Source organism: Platalea leucorodia, assembly GCF_965183815.1.
Source record: "Platalea leucorodia genome assembly, chromosome: 2".
Lineage (NCBI taxonomy): Eukaryota > Metazoa > Chordata > Aves > Pelecaniformes > Threskiornithidae > Platalea > Platalea leucorodia.
The window spans coordinates 1651718-1674643 of record NC_138824.1 but is presented as its reverse complement, the minus strand read 5'-3'; the positions used below and the strand labels follow the sequence as shown (position 1 = coordinate 1674643).

At 50.9% G+C, this 22926-nt stretch overlaps 1 protein-coding gene across 1 annotated transcript in view; it reads right to left on the bottom strand.

The window, feature by feature from the left end:
* Positions 1 to 22500, bottom strand: part of RNF169 (ring finger protein 169) — a gene marked incomplete at its 5' end in the record, with an annotated part of 30830 nt that extends 8330 nt beyond the window's left edge. The window contains 5 exons of the mRNA XM_082304961.1: positions 1257 to 1356; positions 2073 to 2185; positions 3112 to 3258; positions 8739 to 8815; positions 22161 to 22500. Of these exons, the coding sequence (XP_082161087.1) occupies positions 1257 to 1356; positions 2073 to 2185; positions 3112 to 3258; positions 8739 to 8815; positions 22161 to 22500 (777 nt within the window). The remainder of the gene's footprint in view (positions 1 to 1256; positions 1357 to 2072; positions 2186 to 3111; positions 3259 to 8738; positions 8816 to 22160) is intronic.
* Positions 22501 to 22926: the final 426 nt, after the last annotated feature.

Below are 22926 nucleotides of genomic sequence, written 5' to 3'. Positions count from 1 at the left end.
AGGAGCGGCTGGGGGAGCTGGGGGGGCTCAGCCTGGAGAAGAGGAGGCTGAGGGGAGCCCTCATCGCTCTCTGCAACGGCCTGAAAGGAGGCTGGAGCCGGGGGGGTCGGTCTCTGCTCCCCAGGAACAAGCGCTGGGACGAGAGGGAACGGCCTCAAGCTGCGCCAGGGCAGGGTTGGGTTGGGTATGGGGAAAAACTTCTTCCCCCAAAGGGCTGTCAGGGCCTGGCCCAGGCTGCCCAGGGCAGGGGCTGAGTCCCCATCCCTGGGGGGATTTAAAAGCCGGGGAGATGTGGTGCTTGGGGACATGGTTTAGTGGTGGCCTTGGCAGCGCTGGGTTAACGGTTGGACTCGATGATCTTAAGGGTCTTTTCCAACCTAAACGATTCTATGATTGTATGACTATGATTAAGCTGCTGCTGCCAGCCACCAGCATCCCACGGGCCAGAGGGGAGCATCGGAAAGGAGGCAGGGTACGGCCTCAGACAGATCAGTACGAGCGCGAGCATGCAAAATTTGCACCTGCTGGCAAGGCCGGAGAGGGGTCAGCGGTGCTGCTATCCACGGCGCAAGGAAAGGCGTTCGTCAAGGGCATCTCCAGTGAGTGGAAGGTACCCAGCGATTACTGCTGGAAGAGCCTGAAAAACCTCCGGCTCGGATTTTCAGCAGTGCTTCGTGATCGCCGCTCATTTTGAAGCACTGCGGCGCACTGAAAAGTCAGGCCTGTTGCACAGGGTAACAGATACGGTTAATTCACTCGGTCTGCTGGATGCGAGGGGAAGCAAGACCGGGCTGCCTCTTCCCATAGCATGGAAGTGCAAAAGAAAGTATCCTAACATAAGGAGAGTGATGAGTTTTCTCTGTTTAAACAGCTTTGGAAAGAACAGGAGAGAAAGGGGGAGGAAGAGAGGATTTTTTTCCTAAGCTTCTAAAAGATTTTTCTTTAATCGGCTGGGAATTCAGCCTTGAAACGAAAATTAATTACGAAACAAAAGCATGATGAGTACCCTTCCAACTTCCAATTATCCTCCAACGCTAACAAACAACTCTGTAAGCTGTCTACTTTTCTGCTTAGTAATTTCTAACCTAGCAGGTTTTTATTGAGAGCTGCAAGGAAGCGATTGGCCCCATGGCGATAACACAGCACCAGCAGCGCCACAAACACCGTATTTTCTATCTCCAGATGACTGGTGCTGTGTAACCTCAGATAAGAACGTTTACACATAGAAACCCTGTGTTTCCAGACGCAGCCGGTACCTTTGTTTTGTTGGCTGGGGCTGATCTCTGCCTGCTCTTTGATCTCTCCTGAATGGTGTCGTTGCAGCTCCGACTCCTTTCCACCTTGGCGGTTAGGTTCCTGAAAAGCAGATGTGTGAAAACGGGAGATTGTTCGTGACCTTAGGAACAACCAGCCCGACAGCCGCGCTCTGGGGGAGGCATCGGCCTTGGCAGCTCCCCGCTGGAAGAGATGCCTCCTACGCCCTTGGGATAAAGGGATCCGGCAATCTTGGGATCTGCCGCAGGGCCCTGGTCTGCGTTCAAGGGCTCCACGCTAACCACGCTGCCACCTCCACCTACGGCTTGTAGCTAATTGAGGTCAGAGCTAACGATGACGCTATGGAAACCTCTGTGCTCCTCATGTGAAAACACACTTCGTTACTCAGCCGCTTCCACTGCCTCCTGCAACAGCTTTCGCTGATAAGCTGCCTGGGGCTGACGCTATCTCGTGATGTCTGTGCTGGAGAAGGATCCAGCACTCCCGAGTTTATCACGCAGAATTTGGTACTTTAACGATTTCTGTCATTTACATCTACGGGCGATGATTCTTCTGCTTCATGGGATCAACACTAACTTCCAGGATTTTATAACAGGTAGGAGGTAATCAGACAGACGCTGTATTCTACCAATTAGTCTGTTCTAATATTGCAGAAGAAATGATTACTTCTTTTGGACTGGAACAGCCATTTAAATTAAATTTAAAGCATCTCGGGTATGTTTAGAACAGTCAAAAGAACGTGAGATTTACATCTCCAATGAACATTCATCAGCTTGAATCAAGTCTCAGCATCTTACCCCGAAAGGAAAGCAAAGGAGTAGGCACTGGTCTTGGAAACAAAAGCCGACCGATGCGGTTGCTTGCCCTGGAATGGTTCTTCATTCTCTGAATCCGAGAGACGTTCGGGAAACTGAAGTCAATCAAGGAAGAGTTAGCTGACACGTACAACAAAAAGAATCACTTGGAAAATAAAGCTCTTTCTTGCAAAGATATTAGAGATACCAAAAGCCCCCGTTCTGATTACACCTCGAGGACATGAACCGCGAACGCAACCTGCCAGCAGACAGGCGTGCTCGTGCGGCTGTCTTCGCTGGAGCTTTAACAGCTCAGAGGCTGGCCCCAAAAGCATAAATAACGCAAAAATAAACACATAGCTCCTATGTATAGCTGTCAGTCACTGAAGGAAGTTAATTTATTGATCAGGAAATGTGAGAAAATCCTACAAGAAAGGTACTGTGGGATGTTATTCAGTACCCACATATCAGCCTATCAGTCTTTAAATCTTAAGAGCGTTTCCTGCGGAGTCTCACAACTGAAATGAGAAACAGGCAAAACTTGGCATGCAGAATCTGTTGGACTACAGTATTTTACACCTACACTGCAGAAGATTCATGGAGAAATGTTCATGGAAATGCGTACATGCCTGAAGACCAAGGACACACAAAGCAGAGCGGATACCTCTACTACAGATTTACCTGATACGTTTGGAAGAGCTGCACCTCAGTCATGAGTAAAGGGGGTAAAAGGGGGGACAGAAACCTCTAGAACATCTGTAGTCATAACAAACCTTAGAAGACAGTTGTCATTAACACGGATCTTTATAACCTGTTAGCTCATAGCCTTCAAGGGCTATAAAGAAGTCAATCGAGTAATCCTGGAAAGCTCCCTATGTCAAAGGATGAAAGCTCCCAGTTTCAGTGGGCAGGAACAGGAGACGCTCAACTAGTCAAGGTCTTAAAAAAACTCGTTCTTGTTCCAGGACTGAGCCTTAGCAGCATTTTACCTGCAGTCAGTGGCTATGATGTGGATAGGAAAGAGAAGCACAAGCTTACTTACACACTCCTGGTTCACTTTAAGCACTAAAGATTCCTCTTTTTTCTGCTGTTCTTCCATTTTTCTTTTTCCTACATCCATGTCATCTAGAATGAACTTGTGAATCAGATCCTCAGAAGCTTTTTCTTCTTGTAGTTTTTCTTCTCTCAGCTGGAGATAATGACAAAAGAGACAGCATATTTGAAATGTCTTAAGTTCTACAGCTGGTTGCCAACAAGTGATTTTCCAAGAGTCTGGCCACATAATTTAATTTTCTGTCTTCATTTCTCTAATCTAGAGCGGAGCCACTGCCTCCCTATTACCTTCACATTAGCAATAATGTGAAGATCGGTTTGTTTCTACAATGCTCTCGCGTTCATGCACTCTGCACAAATACCACGGATATTTTCTTCTTTGCGAAACAGCAAGGGCACTGTTAGGTCCAGGGTTTGACAAAGACTTCTCTGCCACACCGTTTTCTAAAACAGAGAGACAAAAGCTTTTGTCTATTTGTAGATAATCATACTACAAATAAAAATGTGCAAAACTAGTTTCATGCAAGCTACATTTCAGTTTTAGTCTTCAAATGGACTGCAACACAGTACAGAGAATTTGGCAGACACGTAGACAGCATCACCTAAATTAAAACTGGTTAGTTCATAGAATCACAGAATCACAGAATCGTTTAGGTTGGAAAAGACCCTTAAGACCATCGAGTCCAACCGTTAACCCAGCGCTGCCAAGGCCACCACTAAACCATGTCCCCAAGCACCACATCTCCCCGGCTTTTAAATCCCCCCAGGGATGGGGACTCAGCCCCTGCCCTGGGCAGCCTGGGCCAGGCCCTGACAGCCCTTTGGGGGAAGAAGTTTTTCCCCATACCCAACCCAACCCTGCCCTGGCGCAGCTTGAGGCCGTTCCCTCTCGTCCCATCGCTTGTTCCTGGGGAGCAGAGACCGACCCCCCCGGCTCCAGCCTCCTTTCAGGCCGTTGCAGAGAGCGATGAGGGCTCCCCTCAGCCTCCTCTTCTCCAGGCTGAGCCCCCCCAGCTCCCCCAGCCGCTCCTCCCCAGCCTTGTGCTCCAGCCCCTGCCCCAGCCTCGCTGCCCTGCTCTGGCCACGCTCCAGCCCCTCCATGGCCGCCTTGGGGTGCGGGGCCCCGCGCTGAGCACAGCATTCGAGGGGCGGCCTCACCAGTGCCCAGCACAGGGGCACCATCCCTGCCCTGCTCCGGCTGGCCACACCAGTCCCGATACAAGCCAGGGTGCCACTGGCCCTCTTGGCCACCTGGGCACCCTGCTGGCCAACCTCTGTGCATAAGTTATCCTCGCCTGGGACAACAAGCCTGGCCTTTGACTGACAGGTCTCCATCATGCTGATGAATCACAGCTATGGCTAAGTATTAGGAAATGAAATACTTCTGTTTATTCCTCACATGTGAACGTAGACATCTCAGATGGTTAAGAAGCTGCCCTGTTACGTTCCCTCCTATCTTCACCGCTGCAATTCCCCCCTCGCCTCCCGGGAGAGCAGTGCTGTGGGACCTGGTGCCCTCCGGTAACGCTCAAGGCATCCCCGGGCAGCTCGAGCGCTGATCCTGCAGCACCGCACGTAAAGGCAGTGGGCGACGTCGCAACAACTCCTCGGTCTTCCCAAAATATTTAGTCTTTTTCTTCCCTGCCGCAGGGCGGGGGGAAAAAAAGCCTGGACATGCGGATGACAAAGAAAGAGTTCACCATGCATTACACGAAAAGGAGAGCATGATTTTCAGACTGGGAAGGACCCAAATCCTCCTGAATCCGAACCCCCAGGGAGGAGGAAGAGAGAGGTAGGAGGAGAGAAGGTAGAAAACGGGACCCCCCCCCCCCGCTGTTTGGCTGATGGTGGGTGTTCAGCAAATGTTTTCAAAGCCTGGTTTGACTTCTTGTTTAGAGTTGTTTTAAGATGTATCTTTAAATTCCTGATCTATTAATAATCTCAAGCAATAACTACAACACAGTGTCTGACTAATATAGATTGCGGTCACATGCTGCAGACATGATGAATAGTCTGCTGTGCATTTCAGGAACAGCGTTTCTGCACTTTAAGGAGCCTTTTTTCAGTATCTGAAAAACAAGTTTGCATCAAGATTTATCAGAAAGATGACTCTTTTTGGCCAGCTGAAACACTACCCAACACTTGTGTCCCTTCTGTACTTCTCACATGGAAGAAAGCTACATGGAAATCTTTATTTTTTTTGTCTAACTTATAAAATTATACTTAATTCCCAGATCTAAAGCCACAAGCATATGTAACAACACCCAGGGATATTTACGGATTTTAGGCCAACCCATGGCACAGTTAATGGGAGGTGCAAGCACAAGCTCTGCTGACACTGAACAGTGAAAAAAAGCAACAACAGGATCCTAATCCTAATTAATGGGATACAAAAAGGAATTTCAGTCCAGAATTCAGGTTGCAAACAAAAGCAAACTCCAACGATAAGACCTGTACTAATTAAAAAAAATCATTTTAAGTAGCCTAACGTAAGTTATCTCCCAGAGAATTTACTTACAAACGTGGCAATACCGTGCTGGGACGTGAGGAGTAGAAACTGAAACGAGCTGGTGGGGAACATCTACCCAGGGAGAATGTGTGATGTTATGCGAGTAGCATCTTTGAAATACGGCTATTAGCAGTACGATTATCAAAAAATGCATTTTAACCTGTCTGCAGCCCTTTTGGATATCCCGTTTGAAACTGCAGGAAAAAATAGCGTACAAGCAATCGCTAATTTTTTGCTCCAGAACTGCTCGAGAAATGAGAATTTCAGGAACATCGTTCTTGATGCTAACGTTAATTTCCAAAAGTTTGGTAAACTCACGTTTGACATCTTCTCTTCACTCCATAAACTGTCCGGGTTTGCTTGCTCGCTCCCCGAGCCTGCTCCGTCTACCCATGCCGCTGGAAAGCTGCATGTCAGCACATGCCTCAGGTAGGAGTTTCCCTCCTGATTGCGTGCGATTACAAGCAAGACTGCTTGTGATAGAAAGACAGCTTAACAGGATGAGTTAGGTTTTTAGTATACAGAAACGATATCCTCCTTTGGCAAAATATAAAATACGAGAGCACCAAGTGCGCTGTGTGAAAGAGGAAAAAAAAATCTCGCTGTCCTGCACAGACAGCAAACATTTCATCCCATTCTGAAAGTCAGCTGAGAAAATTACACGACGAGATTACCCACTTCAAATAAAAATTCTTCAGTACGTAATTATGGTAACTACGTTGTTTTCAACTGCAAAAGGCTGGGAAGCAGGTCGAGAGCTAGGATTTATAAAACAACTCACATCTGGGAGATGTAAAAGCTTCTGAGTGCTCCTCTCCCTTCCTCGGGAGGAAAGGCAGCCCGGGTTATCCCCGTTGCACGGGTTATCCCCGTTGCACGGGCAGGGAGGCCGAGATGAAATCTCTTGCCTCGAGACACAGAGGGAAGCCCAGTCCTCCACAAGGTTCGATTCCCAAACCTGTGTTCTCGTCTCCTCCTGCCTAATTCAGAAGGTCGGAGACCCCAAGAAACTCTCGCTAAGTGGCAACAGTCACAATTTTGCCCGGAAAAAGGAAAAAGCGCGAATGCATCATCGGTTGCCATTTTGTCAGCAAAATTACATTGCCCTTTCCTCCTAGATGATGATTCAGAGCATCTCCCCCACACACCAGGCTCTTTCAGACGAGGTTCATAAAAAGTGAGTTGAAGTCGGCAGGGGAAAGAAACCTCTCTCCCATCCGCCAGTGAGCAAAAAGGGGAAGCCAGCAGGCTGAACAGGAACGAGACGAGAACATGCCCAAAATGCCAGAAACATGTTAAAAGTATTTCCTTGTGACTGGTGGGGAAGTGAAAAGTGTTGGCACTGGGCTGCACGTGGTATCTTTTTGCTGAAGTCAAGCGGTAGATGCAAAAACCTCTCCAGCTGCAGTCCGACTACGCTTCAAATGTGCGTCCTTTAGATATAACTTTATATATAATATTTAAAGTCGGTAATGGAGTGATCAAGATCAACAAGCAGTGACAAAGTACCCGCTTTGTGCTGCACGGATGCAATGCTCCTATAAAAGTTTTACGGACCACGGGAGAGAAGATGGTTTAATCCTTCCAGAAGATCCAGATATGCATCAAGCTTTATTTCTTCTTTAAGCCAAAGATAGCCTGAGTATGCTCATCCTGAAGGTTACCGTGAAAAAAAATTAAATTGCCAGTGACGCGCATTTAAGTTGATTAATAAACTAGATTTTTATATGAATACGATTTCTGTGCACTTAAGTCTTAATGCTGCTGCCCAAACCAACTGCTTCTCAACGAAGTATCTCACCATGGCTAAAAATGCCACAAGACTTTAGGCACGAAGCACGCTTGCCTACCCAGCAAAAGTCGCCCGCACCAGAGAAGTCTGCATTTCTGAAGATCACTTAACGAACGGTCAGAGACGGCCAAAGTTATCCGAATAACCTGTACTGCCGCTGCCCATCAGCGTCGCTGCTAATTCCACACACGCAGAAGCAGGAGAGAAGATCCTTCTGCATTTTTAATTGTCTCCTCACATATAGGCATTTCCCAGACGAGTTATTTACCTTAAATATCATCTAAGCACTATTTCCCTACCATCACCTAGCGGATAAGGCAATTTTTCTAACTAAACGTCAGCTTCCCAGCCACTTCTACGGTTGTTGAGATCTTCAAGGGAAAACCCAAAGAAGGGAAAACCCAAAGAAAATTCTTCTAAACCCCTGCTCCTTTTCCCCAGCAGGTAAACTAAGCAACGAGAGGCTGGACCCATCTCAAAGCAGAACACCACCACAGAGATCAAGGCCCCAGGACAGAGATTAAATCTATTGACAGGGACACCAGCGGCGGGGCAGAGTCCGCGCCGTCTCGGCCGGCCGGCGCGCCGGTCCGGGCGGAGGGAGGGCCGCCAGCCGCAGCAGCCATGAGCGGCAGCGCGAATGTTTCAGCACGTTACGGGCAACTCTCACGAGAGGGGTTGCAATGAAAATCCTTATCCGCTCGGCTACAGCAGTCATTGCTTTCACTGTAATATTTCTCGCTTAAAAAGCAGCCAATTTCCACAAATCACCAGCCACGGGAGAAGTTTCAATGATTCAGATTAAAAAAAAAAAAATCCCTTTTTAAACGTAGAAAATATTTTCCCAGACTTTAACTCCAAAACAGCTGAAAAGCTTTTCTTCCCTTCTCAGTTTTTTGTCTTTAAATGACATTTTTTTCTTGCCTAAAACCAGGCAGAAAGGACTCGTTTGGAATAGATTGCTTCTGAGGAGGATGTTACTGCAGGAGATGCCTCATGCTGCAAAAGCCTTTATGGAATTACATCCACAAATACCGATGCGCTGATAAACCCTGCACCACCGACCAGTCGCTCGAGGTCCACCAAGGTGCATTTCCATGTTCTGGCAGGCAGCCTAAGACAGCAAAATCTGGCTTCTACATGCTCAGTCACTGCCAACGTTTTCCTGAACTGGCCGAACATAAAGGGAATAACTGACCTTTGTTACAGAGCAGGAATAAAAAGCCCTTCAAGTTGCCTTATAGGTAGGATGGCATTCCTGCAGGAAATCCCGGTTATTCTCGAAGGAAAACCACAATTACACGGAATACCGTACCTTCCTTAGCTGGCTTTCATATTCTTCTCGGAGTTCCCCTGGTTTGCTTAATTTAATGGGTGCTCTGAATATAAAGTCTGGAAAGAGAAAGAGAAAAAAGGAAACACTTTTTAGTGTACGATGATTGGGGTTGTCCATTATTTCCCAAAAAGGGTAAGCTCTCCGGGGACTGCACAAGAGGCTCTGCAGCAGTTTTTCAAGCACGTATGTTTATATTACAACGCCGCTATCAAAGCTCTGTTTAACAGACAGAAACTCAGAGGAGGATGGCCAAGCAATGCCGTTTTGCACTTCTATAGTTTCTTTTGAGATTCTCAAGAGTTCTTGACAAGCAGTTAAGCTGTCGGGCGAGTATTAGGAGGACGTAAACACAGAGGTTAAATACCAGCCCTGAGATGTCACAGGGAATCTGAGTCCTAGAAATAAAACCAGGCTTTAAGCGTCTGCTCCAGCCAGACGCCCAAGAAACACAGGCTGACAGCAGCAGCGCAACGCCCCGAATTCACACCCGTGCCCTTCGGCCATTTCAACGAAACACACTGAGAACGCTCTCTATTTCTCTGTTTTCTACATAAACGGTGTTTTTACTCCTCCACGTCCCCTTCACCTTCGCAGCCGTTTGCGGTCCCGCCAGTCCGGAGCAAGCACGGCTTTTATTCCGCTTGCAATGTGCTCCCTGAGGTCAATATTTCAAAGCTGGGCGGTCGGGCTGCTCCGTCCGGCAGGAATTCCCCATCCTGCTCCCGCTTCCTCCCTTCCCCCTCGGGAATTCAGAAACCAAAAGCATATTGGCACGGGGTTATAGTTTAACCTCCGTCCCTGGAGCCTGTTACTCCCCAAATGACTCCCTTTATGTCGGCCTCAAAGCTCCCTCCTGCGTCTGTACAACACAAGTCTGGGCAAGTTGCACTGCAGTCGGAGGAGCTTGGATGGAAAAGGGAACAACCGGAATAAAACAACAACCCCTGAACAACCGTCCTGGCTCAGCTCGTATCAGTACTCCAGGCAGGGTGCAGCACAGCTCATCATCCCGACGTGCTATGCTCGGGATGAAACGGGTACGAGCAAGGAGGAACCATCAGTGGTATTTCCCTTTCCCAGCTCGCTAAAATTAAGGTATATAAACCAGCAGCTCCACTGCGTGTTTTGTTTAGGAAGCTTTTTTATTCCTCAAACGCATTGGCCCGAAATGAAAAGTCGATGGTGGGGCAGGTAAATCAAACACCCGGCGGCCGACGGCCCCGGCAGGCGTCCTCCGGTTCACAGCCGCATTTGCCTCCTCCCTGGGGCAGGTCACAGCCCTGGTGCCGAAACATGCCGCTGAAAGACCGACTAAATCCTGTTTTCACCTGTCCTGCCTTCCACCAGTTTGCTTTTCAAGTTCTTAGAGGAAAGCCCCGTAACTTCGGTCCGTCCCCACCGGCAAACTCCGGAGCTTCCCGCTCGAGGAGCTCCGGAGAGGGAACGCCGCCAACGCCAGAGCTGAGCAAATCACAAAGTATTTCTTTAATGTTTGCGTTAAAAGGGGGGAAAAAACCCTCTTGTAATCAAGCATACAGATTATTTTTAAAAAAAAAGAGCTGCTATTCCCTCTTACTCACACGCCTGCGCGAGCTGGGCTTGTTTTTAAAGGAAAACATCCAAAATGTCCCAACATGTGTGATAAAAATCCCGAGCGGTGGCGATGCTGGGGAGGCCGGGCTGCATTCCTCGCTCCTGCTTCTGCGCCTGCAATCGGCCGCGCTGGAAACCTTCCACTGGCTTCTCAAAATGTTTTTTCAATTGTGTCCTTGAGCAGTTCCAGTTCTTTGTGAATTTTATCAAGCTGAACTTCCACGGAGACAGTCCCAAGAGCAGCAGCAATCTCTAACGCGCCCGCAGCAACCTTCAATTACTTCTGAATGTTTAAGGCTTGTCTCAGACCTTATCTTCATAGCTAAAAAGGTGTATTTTTTCCCTCCGGGGCAATAAAAGCGTACGAGCTAACCCAAGGGAAACACGCTGCAAGCCACATAAACTGTTTTGTTGCTTACAGGGGTTCAGCAAGCCAGAAGAGATTTTAAATAATGGAACGACATTTATCTATAAAGTTGTGCCGGGTTAGCTAAAGTGGTCCAGCACCAGGTGGAGGCAATTTTATCTATAGCATCTTTATGGACCAACTTGTATATTTTACAGATGGGTCAAAAGCGAGAGACCCCAAATCTCTAACTCTGCGTAGAAGAGACGAAAACAAAAACGCACGCACAACTGCGTATCTACATTTACAACACCCGATTACAGTTTCTGGGTGAGAGCGATGCTGCACGGTGGCTGCCCCCAGCCAAGGCTGCTCCCATCGGCGCAGAACCGCTGCGAATCGAACCAGACCCGTCCTCGCACCGGGATGCAGCTGGGGAGGAAGGCAAGATGATCAGAGCATCATGCATATTCCTCCGGCCCGCCTCCGCGGGCTAATTCTGCCTGTTCAGGTCCAGGACAAGGCTGCTCAGCTGTTTCGATGTGTGCTATGGCCTAGGAGAACGACGCGAATGGGTAAGATGATGGAAGAAACGGCCTTTTGCTTGATTTTGCAGCAAAGCTCCTGCTTGCTCTTCCTCTCGAGTGAGCTGTGGGGTCAACAGAAATGGTTTCTGAATGAAGCTGGCTTGGAAGGGCCGTTGGGAAGGCTGGCACTGGGATGCTCCTTCCAAGCAGGGTGATAGCACCGAAACAGTCGCAGCGGCAGGGTCAAACCCGGCACCCGGCTCTTTCATGCTGGCAGACAAGAGTTTCATCCTATTGTGCTCAATCTTGGAAAAAACGATTGATTTCTGCACTATTTGAGAGGACAAAAGATTTTCAAACTATTTAACGCTGGTTTTCTTCATAAGAGGCATCTGACTTGTAGCCGCAATCCCCTCGAATGACTCCATCCTACCAACGTTAGCACACAGAAGTGCGCATTACACACCGTCGCCGTTAATCCACGCTCCTGACCAGCAGATTTTACATTTACTGGCGATTTAGAAACATCCATCTGGTGAATTCAGCAACACGGGCTGAATAAAAATAAGTTGAACTCAATTCAGAAACTCTTCGGTTCCCTGTCTGTCGTTCAGAGGCTTCTGGGTTTTGCCAAACCGATGCCATCCGGCAAGTCAAAGCTCTGCCATCCGTGGCAGCGAAGCCTTCTCACCCCCAGCTTCCATGGAAACTTTCAGCAGACTTTGTAGCTTCCCTTTATTCCTGGCAGGGATAACCAAAACCTTGAGGTTTTCACTGTTTTTCCTTTTAACTTCCAGCAGTTAGTGTTTATACTTGCAGATGAGGATGAGATCTTAATGTTTTCAAAACACAAAACAAGAAGTTAGAAATTTTCTGACTACGGAGAGGTTTGGAAACAGTTTTCCAACAAGAATAGTTACTCTAGTTCTTTTAAAAGGATGTTAACTAAATTACGTGAAGATATACGAATGGTGTACTTCATATATACACATATATACTTCGACAGCAGTGGATCGGGACATATTTGGAAACAAGAAATTAAAACTCGGTACATTTTGGCCACAAATCTGCAACTTTTTCGTAAGTGGAAGACTCGGTAAGGTTGGGGCTGTAGGACTTAGGGCTGTCACATACCGGTGGGACAACGCGCGGCATCGCCAGCCCACTTCTCCTGCCCTGCCACGGGCATCCGTTGTCACGGCAAAGCGGAGACAGAAACGGAGTCATAGAATCATAGAATCACAGAAGGGTTTGGGTTGGAAGGGACATCATAGATCACCTGGTTCCAACCCCCTGCCACGGGCAGGGACACCTTCCACCAGATCAGGGTGCTCAAAGCCCCGTCCAACCTCACCTTGAGCACTTCCAGGGATGGGGCATCCACAACTCCTCTGGGCAACCTGTGCCAGTGCCTCACCACCCTTAGTCAAGCTAAGACCAATCTGCTAAAAAAAAAAAAAAATGCAACCCTCCAAAAAAGTTTTTTCACCCCAAAGCAGCTCCTGTACCACAACAGGCTCCAGACCAGTTCTCACGCACAGCCAAATGGGACAAAAAAAGATCTAATCTCGTTCTCAGCCTGGAGTTCCAGCTGAAGCAGGAGATGACACTAGAAAAACGTTAATGTGGTTGATAGCTATTAACATATTGTCATTTCTCCATCATTTGCTACATCCTAAATGGGCTAGTACCAATAATTTCAGCAATCACCCCAAGCCTTCCCAACAGATTTTCATAGAATCACAGAATGGTTTGGGTCGGAAGGACCTTTGAAGATCATCCAGTCCAACCCCCCTGCCATGGGCAGGGACATTTAGTGTTGGACTTGGCAGCGTTAGGTTTATGGTTGGACTTGATGATCTCAAAGGTCTTTTCCAACCTAAATGATTCCATGATTCTATGACCTTCCACTGGATCGGGTTGCTCAGAGCCCCATCCAACCTGACCTTGATCACTTCCAGGGATGGGGCATCCACAACTTCTCTGGGAAACTTGTGCCAGTGCCTCACCACCCTCAGCGTAAAGACTTTCCTCCTTATGTCCAATCTAAACCCACTCTCCTTCAGTTTGAAGCCATTGCCCCGTGTCACTACAGGTCTTGGTAAAAAGGCCGCAATCAGCTCTGCCCGCAGCCCCCTCCTCCCCAGGCTGAACCCCCCCAGCTCTCAGCCTGGCCTCACAGCAGAGCTGGGCCACCCTCGGACCATCGCTGGGGCCTCCCCTGGCCCCGCTCCCACAGCTCCATGTCCTTCCCATGCTGAGGACCCCCGAGCTGGACGCGGGGCTCCAGGGGGGTCTCCCCAGAGCGGGGCAGAGGGGCAGAATCACCTAATTTTCCTTAATTTATGTTCCAAACAGAGCGACCCGCCTCCCCCAGCACTGATGCCGGGGCACAGAAAGCATTGCTTTCCCCTGCACCTCTCATTCCGTTTCTTCATTTTCAAAAGCTTGGCTTGGGGAGCTGGGAAAAGGTGCACCAAGCCACCAAAAAGTGGACCTAGGCATGCATTAAAAGCAAGACAGAAAACAACAAAGTCCACCAGTTAATGGGAAGAGGGCAGAGAAATACTTGACACAGTGAAAGCTTAAGTGTTCAGACGAGTGATGCTTTGGTGCTTACCAAAAATGAACTGTGATCAGGTACTTCAAGAAACAGGAGTGCAGAAACAAGAATAAAGATGGCACAAAAAGCGCAAAGGAAAGGTATTTTGGAAGAACTCTCCTGACTACTGTTTCTCATCCATACGAAGGGTCTGTCTTGCCTGGTTTCTATGGACAGCTAACAGTGAATGCAAGGCAGCTGGTTTCACCCGATGCACGTACAGTAAATAGGTCTTATGATAGGATTTATAAAATTTCTGAGTCATACAGCGGCATAAATAGATGAACGGCCATTAAAGCTAAAAGGAATGTACCCAGTTCAAGAATACAATAGACTGCAAATGGAAAGACCTCTCCAGGGACGTGGCCAAGAATTGGTCGATGCCGCCGCATGGTGTGCGGAGAGCCAGTCTCGGCGAAGACGGGGGTTGTTCGAGCCATATTGGGTATAAATCCAAAAGATGTGTTCCTGCTGGTAGCAACCCCCGGGAAGAGGCTTTGAATAAAGATGGAAGATGGAGAGGCTGTCTGGGGATGCGAGAGGGAGAGAGAGAAGAGGTGGCTTTAGGAAGCTGGTGAAATCCCCCTCGGTAAGTTCTGAACTGTTTGTGGTTACTTTTGAGGCTTCTTGGAGCAAAAGGCTTTTCTTTAAGGTCATGGAGAAGTAGGGGAACGATAGGGGAAGCAGCTACTTGAAAACTGTAAAAGAGCAGGCTTAGTTTCAATACGCGCACGGGTACTACTACCGATCGTCAGTTCATTAGCAAGTATCTAGAAGGTAACAGGCAGCCGACAAACTAACACCAACTCTGTACGAACAACTCGCATTAATTCAATCCAATCTCCTTCTTTGATGGGATAATTAGGGGATGAGGGGGAAACAAGTAATAGGAGTTCATCTCTTGGGGGTGAGAGGGTATTTTACCTGCTGTAGAGACCAAGATAGCCACAATTTTTCTTTACAGAGAAAGTTAAGGACTAGCAGGATGTGCTGGGTTAGGGGTCACCCACGTATTTTTGAGCAGCCCATGCAGGACCTGTCCTCCTGCACTGTCCAAAACTTGCTCTGGACAGAAATGCATAAGGAAAGAAAATACGAGAGTAGGAGCCACTGCAAAGGAACTCAAAATCCTGCCCTTATGCGGCTGTGGGGAAGGGAGAAGAGCCGGCTGGGGAGGTAGGAGTGTGGTATGAAAGCACTGGAGGGAAGAAGCTGAGTCCCAGATGGAGAAGCTTTCAGGAGTGGGAGTGGGGCACGGAGCGATAGCTCTCCACCTCATGAAAACAGGTTAAGAAATTTTGCTGGACAGGGTTTAGTGCCGAGACCCTTTGGGCTCATGGAGACCGTTTCAGCTCAGGCGCAGGCACTGCACAAACACGAAAGCTGGCGTGCTCTCCGGGAGCTGCCGGAGACGCACATGCAGCCCCGCGGAGCTGCCAGGTTGGGTACAGCAGGGCTGGTCCCCAGGCGGAGCTGAAATTCCAGCAGACGCAGGCTCATTCCATGAGGTTTCCTTGCATGCCGACTCCCAGCTCACCCTCTAGTTCCCGTATTATCTGGATATAGCCCTGTTTCGCAGGATAACCGCGTCCTCAGCACCCTGAGTAACAGTATGCCAAAAATATTTTGTCTTTTTCATTTGGAAGCACATAAAAAAAAACATTCTTAGAAGCACAGTGAGAAAAAAAAAAGCTAGTTGAGGTATAACCACTATTCAGATAGATGCACAACTAGCTGAAAAATTATTTTCCAAGAATTAATGATCCACTGCCATGCCAGGACAGCCTCTCGCATTGGCCACTGGGGCTAGCTCTGGGTCTGGTCCTAATCATTCTCTTCATTAATGGCTTGAATGGCAGATTAAAAATAATTTCAGTATCGTGGATGATCGGAGAGAGGACAGCGAGGGAGGAGACGGAGGTGCGAGCACTCCAACAGTCTCATGGCGCAGTTGTTACCGCACCCCTACCTTATTTCTTTTCCTGGGCAATCTTAAATTTAACCCTTCCCATCGAACAGCCGTACACCACCAATGCTGCGACAAGGAGGAGAAAAGAGGTGGTGTCGACTTTAATCAGGTTGGCGTGGGGAGTAAATCACCGCTTTTCACGCAGCAGGGAAAGGCTTCATCGTTTCTAAACTCTTAGCACTGTGGTCTTGAGACAAAAAGACTGGCGACAGGCTACAGAAGAGCAGAAATGACAGGAAATTAAGGAATCACCAGGAAATGCTCAAGAACTAGACTGGACTGGTCCGGCGGGGAAAGAGGGAAACCACAGCCAAAAAAAGACTCGGAGGAAGGAGGGGGAAGTCATGTTAGAAGTCTGGCAAAAACACCCCACCCCTCTTATAAAAGCATCGGTTATTAATTTTTCTGCATAGCTACCGGGCAGAAGAGAAACAAAAGAAATCAGCTGCGTTTATAACAAAGGAGATTTTGATTCGATATTAGGCAAAATTTTCCAAGCGTTCAGAGGCTGAAACAAAGGCGGCCGTGGGATCCCCTTCGGCCATCTGTGTACGAACGGACGACTCGGACGTCTACGAGGAATGCTTTAGGTACACTCAATCCTACCTCGGCGTAGGGGAGCAGACTTCCCCTGTCCCTTCCAAAAGCAGCCATTTATTCTCTCCCTCTCAGACCACTTTCACGTTAGGAGTTTAAAGCTCTTGACCGGCTTAACAAGGCCTTTCCTTGGAAAACTGAATTTCTGTTTCTCAGTTCATGGGGGAACACTTGTCCTTCAGCAATTTTCCAAGCTCCCTGAAGTCATCTATAATCTGGGACGGTAATGTCAGGATTGATAGGCAAAAATCTATCAATGGGGGTGAGTATCTGATACCGAAGGTGAGCCTCGTGCCTGCTGTCTGAGAAGATACAGCCACCATCTCATCTGCTTGTCCTTTTTCACAAGATCCTTTTCTTTTGTCTGGATTCACAGGGTATTCCCTCTTCCTTGGGAGAAATGTGACCGTACTTATTTTCTCACAAATCAGGCTGAGCACCTCGCCGTGAACATGTTATGTTCTTTCTTCTTCTTGGCTAGCTGAATCCTCAAACACGTACCCGCAGTCTCCAAGCCTCCCATCTGCTGCACCTATCTGCCTTCCAAGACTTTCACCAGGCAACTGTTTTAATATAAGAAACCTTACTTAGCAAGGTATTACAGCCAGTACTGCATCTTTAGCTCAAAATTTGGTTTTACGCCAGCATCTAGGGTGCCTTTCCAGGTGTTTTATGGTACTTAAGAGATGCCCACAGAGCAGGCGGAGAGGACGTGGGACCTATGGGCCACCCGCACCCTTCTGGAGCAGCAGCTGGAGGCCAGGCTGAAGGCAGCAGAGAGAGTGAGCTCTTTAAGTCCACTGCTATGTACGAATCCCAAACTGAATGACAAAAATCGAGACTTGAAACCGCGATTAATTGGCCAATTTAAGCTGGAATAATCCAGGTACGTCAAGAGGTCATACCAAGTGGTTTTTAAGATTTTGCAGATTTTAAGTGATTTAATTAAATACATCAGCTTATTCAGTGTTTGACAACAGAATCGCAGAATAGCTGAGGTTGGCAAAGAGCTCTGGAGCCCAAACCCCTCTGCTCGGTAACCCACTCAGGTCCATGTCCAGTTGGGTTTTGACTACCTCCAAGGATGGAGTCTCCACAACCTCCCTGGGCAACCTGTGCCAGTGCTTGGCCACCCTCACAGTAAAAGGGTTTTTTTTCTCATGGCAAGTGAAACTTACTTTTGTGTTTCAGTTTGTGCCTGTGGCCTCCTGTCCCGTCACTGGGAACCACTGAGAAGAGCCTGGCTCTGCTGCCTTTACGGCCTCCTCTCAGGGATCTGAGGACCTTACACTGATAAGGTCTCCCCAGGTCTCCACCGGCATCAGTGCGGATCTTACGGGAGAGAAGAGTCAAAAGGGCGAAAAGCAAATGGACACGATGGGCAAAAAGAAAGGCTTCTACAAGCACATCAGCAGCAAAAGGCAAATGTGGGTCTGCTGCTGGGTGGGGCAGGGGACCTGATGCTAAAGGACACGGAAAAGGCTGAGATGTTCAATGCCTCCTTTCCTTAGTCTTTACGGCTAGAGCGGGTCCAGAGGAGGCCACAGCGATGGTCCGAGGGTGGCACAGCTCTGCTGTGGGGACAGGCTGAGAGCTGGGGGGGTTCAGCCTGGGGAGGAGGAGGCTGCGGGCAGAGCTGATTGCGGCCTTGCCGTGCTTAACGGGGGCTTGTGAGAAAGGGGGGGACAGGCTTTTTAGCAGGGCCTGCTGCGATAGGACAAGGGGTGATGGTTTTAAACTGAAAGAGGGGAGATTAGTCTTCAGACTAGATATAAGGAAGAGATGTTTTACGATGAGGGAAGTGAGACACCGGCACAGGTTGCCCAGAGAGGTTGTGGATGCCCCATCATTGGAAGCGCTCAAGGTGAGGCTGATCTAGTGGAAGATGTCCCTGCCCATGGCAGGGGGCTGGACTCGATGACCTTTGAAGGTCCCTTCCAACCCAAACCCTTCTGTGATTCTAAGACCAGCTTCAGGAATCCCATGCCCATGAGACCAGGGGGAAAGTCTGGAGCAAGGAAGACGCACCCTCCTTGGAGGAAGGATCAGGTTAGGGAACTTTTAAACAAACTAGACATATGCATGTCCATGGGACCTAACGGGTTGCACCCACGAGTGCTGAGGGAGCCGGCCAACGTCACTGTGAGGCCACTCTTGGTTATCTTTGAAAGGCCATGGTGATCGGGAGAAGTTCGTGAGGCCTGGAAGAAAGCAAATGCCACTCCTCCCTTCAAAAATGGCAAGGAGGAGAAATGACAGGACCAGCCCCACTTCGATCCCTGGGAAGGTGATGGAGCAGCTATTCCTGGAAACCACTTCTAGACAAGGACAAGGAGGTGTTCGGGAGGTAGTCAGCTTGGATTTAAAAAAAGGAAAGCATGCTTAACCAAAGTAGTGGTCTTCCATGATGAGATGACTGGCTCAGTGGATGAGTGGAGAGCCGTGGATGTTATTTATCTGGACCAATCAAGGGCCATGAAGATCATCAAGCGATCGGAGTATCTGACGTACAAGAGGAGGCTGAGAGAGCTGGGACTGTTCAGCCTGGAGAAGACAAGGCTCGGGGGGATCTTACCAATGTGTTTAAATACCTGGTGGAAGACAGTAGAGAAGACAGAGCCAGGCTCTTCTCAGTGGTGCCCAGAGACAGGACAAGAGGAAATGGGCACAAACTGAAATACAAGAAATTCCATTTAACATAGGAAAACACTTTTTTACCGTCAGGGTGGTCAAGCCCTGACACAGGTTGCCCAGAGAAGCTGCAGAGTCTCCAACCTTGGAGACGGTCAAAACCCAACTAGACACACTCCTGGGCAACCTGCAATCTTCTGCTGGTGACCCTGCTTTGAGCAGGGGTTGGGGCTTCAGAGGTCCCTGCCAACCTCAGCCATGCTGTGATTCTCTGAGAAGCCTCACTAATGTCAAGATAAACCACATCCACTGCTCGCTCTCTCTCTCTGCATGTAGGATCATAGAATCACAGAATCGTTAAGGTTGAAAAAGACCCTTAAGACCATCGAGTCCAACCGTTAACCCAGCACTGCCAAGGCCACCACTAAACCATGGCCCCAAGCACCACATCTCCCCGGCTTTTAAATCCCCCCAGGGATGGGGACTCAGCCCCTGCCCTGGGCAGCCTGGGCCAGGCCCTGACAGCCCTTTGGGGGAAGAAGTTTTTCCCCATACCCAACCCAACCCTGCCCTGGCGCAGCTTGAGGCCGTTCCCTCTCGTCCCAGCGCTTGTTCCTGGGGAGCAGAGACCGACCCCCCCGGCTCCAGCCTCCTTTCAGGCCGTTGCAGAGAGCGAGGAGGGCTCCCCTCAGCCTCCTCTTCTCCAGGCTGAGCCCCCCCAGCTCCCCCAGCCGCTCCTCCCCAGCCTTGTGCTCCAGCCCCTGCCCCAGCCTCGCTGCCCTGCTCTGGCCACGCTCCAGCCCCTCCATGGCCGCCTTGGGGTGCGGGGCCCAGCGCTGAGCACAGCATTCGAGGGGCGGCCTCACCAGTGCCCAGCGCAGGGGGACCATCCCTGCCCTGCTCCTGCTGGCCACACCGGTCCTGACACAAGCCAGGGTGCCAGTGGCCCTCTTGGCCACCTGGGCACACTGCCGGCTCATGTTCAGTATGTGTATGTAGTAGGTTACCATTTGTAATGGATCAACTACCTTTGATTTCCACACTATTATCCCAACTTACAACATAAGAGGCCAATTACCTTCACAGCTTTTAGCCCGCCGCCGCCGTCTGGCGCTGCTTAAGGACAAGCTTGAGCCTAGGCTGGAAATGCAGCAGTAATGCCGTTCAAGATTACAGCTCATTTTAGCTCACCTCATCAGCTGTTAACTCAACCGCTCTACAGCTTTCAGTGCAATTTTACGGTGGCGAGGTCTACGCTATGAAACGCAGAGTACAGCGCGAGCAGGGGTTAGTCTGGCCCAATTTAGAGTGCCCGTGACAAAGCCATACTCCGGGTGTACAAGGTGACGCTCAGGTGCAGGTGTCCGTCCGCGTTTGGGGGGCACACCCCACATTTCTCAGTGCTAAGACCCTCCATGATTCTCTCCAAGACACTTCCAGAGCTTTAGGAAATTCGGGCAGGCAGAAAATGACAACCAACGTGATGACCGCGTGCCTTGCTGCAAAATATATACATCTTAGACAATTCAAGACAAGCAGAGAATTAAAATTAATTAAAAAAAAAACCAAAACCAACAGTCAAGGCACCACATAAGCATTCCTGCAGCGTGGCTGGATATTCTCATTCAAGCTAGATCGGACCAAGCCGAGTATATTTAAGCATGACCGACAGCACTGCCTTGGAGCGGAGATCGGCTCGGGGAGCTTCTGCTGTCCCTCCTCCGGCTGGGCCAGGGAGGAACCGCTCCCAGCCGCCTGGCTCGGCTCCCTCCGGACCAGCCCGTCTGTTCATTGATTCAGCAAATCCTTCTGCGCCAAGGCTTCCCAGTTCGCTTCCAGCAAAGGTTAGCGGGGTTAGTTCAAACCACCAATTTAAGCTGTTTAAGCTCATCCTGCCAATTTTTCCCGCAGCAAATTAAGAGGGTGCTGACACAAGCACGAACCGGGAGACCAGTAACAGGCTCAAAAAGAAACGGTCAGGGCACAGCTGGACGGCTAAGAGGACATTTATCCGTAGCTTAAAGCCTTCCCTGCTCCACAGGGCTCCCACCGGCGCTGCTACACCGGTGAAGCGCTCGTGTAGGTGCAGCGTAGGCAACCGATCGCTGCCAGCGCTGCCGCATCACCTCTCCGACCAACACGCACCGCGGCGCCGGCCGGCGACCCCGGCGCACCGGCAGTTTTGACAGCAGCAAGGTGGGCATCTTCCGCAGCGCCTCGGCTCCCACCGGGAAAGAGCAACGCCGCCGGCTCAACCAAGGATTTATTTTAAATGAAAGGCAGGGAGCGGTTTTCTAGGAGTTGAGGAAGGCTGCCGGCTTTTGAGACGGGGAGGAAACTCGTGACAAAAAGCCATGAACTCAAAAATGATGGACTTTTTCTTATGTCAACAAGGGAGCGGGACTTCCCACGGCGCAAAAGCTTTCCTCTCCCGACGCGGCAGAAACCCGCCCGACTTTTACCAGCCCTTCCGACGGGCAGCACTGCCGTAACCCTTCGCTTTTTGGGCAACGTTATTATAAAAAATAATTGGCCGTTTGCCATTTCGGGGTTCAAGCAGGCGCTCGGAGAGGCCAGAACTGCCCCTGTTTTGTGAAAACCCATGGGTGAGCGTGGGGTTGAGAAGGGGGCGAGACGCTGCCGGCAGCCCGCTGCCCCTTGGCACCTCCCCGGCGCTCTGGGGAGGGGGGCACCATCCCGCTGCCCCCGCCGTTCCCCACCGCTGATGCTGTCGGCCCGACGGCTGAGCCCGGCTGCGCTCAGTGCACGGAGGAGGTGTTTGATCTGGGCATGGCGAGGTGGGGAAACGTCCCCCCTGTCCCCGGGGCTGCCCGGCCAAGGCCCATCTCCCTCCACTGCAAAGGAGGGGGGGCTCAGCCCCGCCGCCCCCCACCCCCTTTCCCCAGCTCAGCCCCGCAGGACGGCGCTGAGCCCCCGCAAACTCAGCTCACCCTCCTGGCAGGCCCCGCCCCCCTCGGGGCTGAGCCCCCGCCGGCTCATCGCACCTCCCGCTCGCCGGCCCCGCCCCCTCGGGGCCCAACCCCCCCCCCCCGCCCCCCCGCCGCCGGTTGGGACCGGGGGGAGGGGGAGGGGCAGGGGCCCGCCGCCGCCGCCGCCGCCGCCGCCGCCGCCGCACCTTGGTCCGGCGGCCGCTGCTCCCCGCCTCCTCCGGCGGCCGTCGTCGCGGCGGGCTCGGTGCGGGCCTGCTGGCGGCGGGCCCAGGTGGAGAGACGGCTGCGGCAGAGCGGGCAGCAGAGGCCCGGGCCCTGCAGGCAACGCTGGAAGCAGGCGAGGCAAAAGGAGTGGCGGCAGGGCGGCGTCACCGCCTCCGCCAGCGCCTGGCGGCACACCGGGCACTCCGCCACCGCCAGCACCACCTCGTCCTCCTCCGCCGCCGCCCCGGCCCGACCCCGCCGCCGCCGACCCCGCCGCACCGGTACCGCGGCCCGGCCGCCGGGGCCCGCCGCCGCCGCCATCTTCTCACACTTTGAAGGGACAGAACATTGGGGCGGGAGGCCCCGCCCATCCCGCATAATTCATAAGGGGCACGCCCCCTCGCTTCATATTCATGAGCATGGCGGCGCGTCAGGCTTCACGAGCCCCGCCTCCTCGTTGGCCACGCCTCCTCGTTGACCACGCCTACTTATTGAATATTCACGAGCTCGGCTATATAAGGAGGGGCCACCTCTCGGTTCCCTTAGTAGCCGTGAGGCCTCTGTGCGTTGTGCTGCCTCTGAGAGCCCGGGCCCGCTGTCGGGGGCTGCATGGCGGGAGAGGGGCTCCCTGTGGGCGAGCCCTGGCCCCGAAGGAGCCCTGTGCCCCCTCCACCACCCCGGGGAGGGCGTAGGGCTTCCTGGCTGCACGCTCCTTAGCAAACCGCCGCTCTCCAGGCCGTGGGGAAG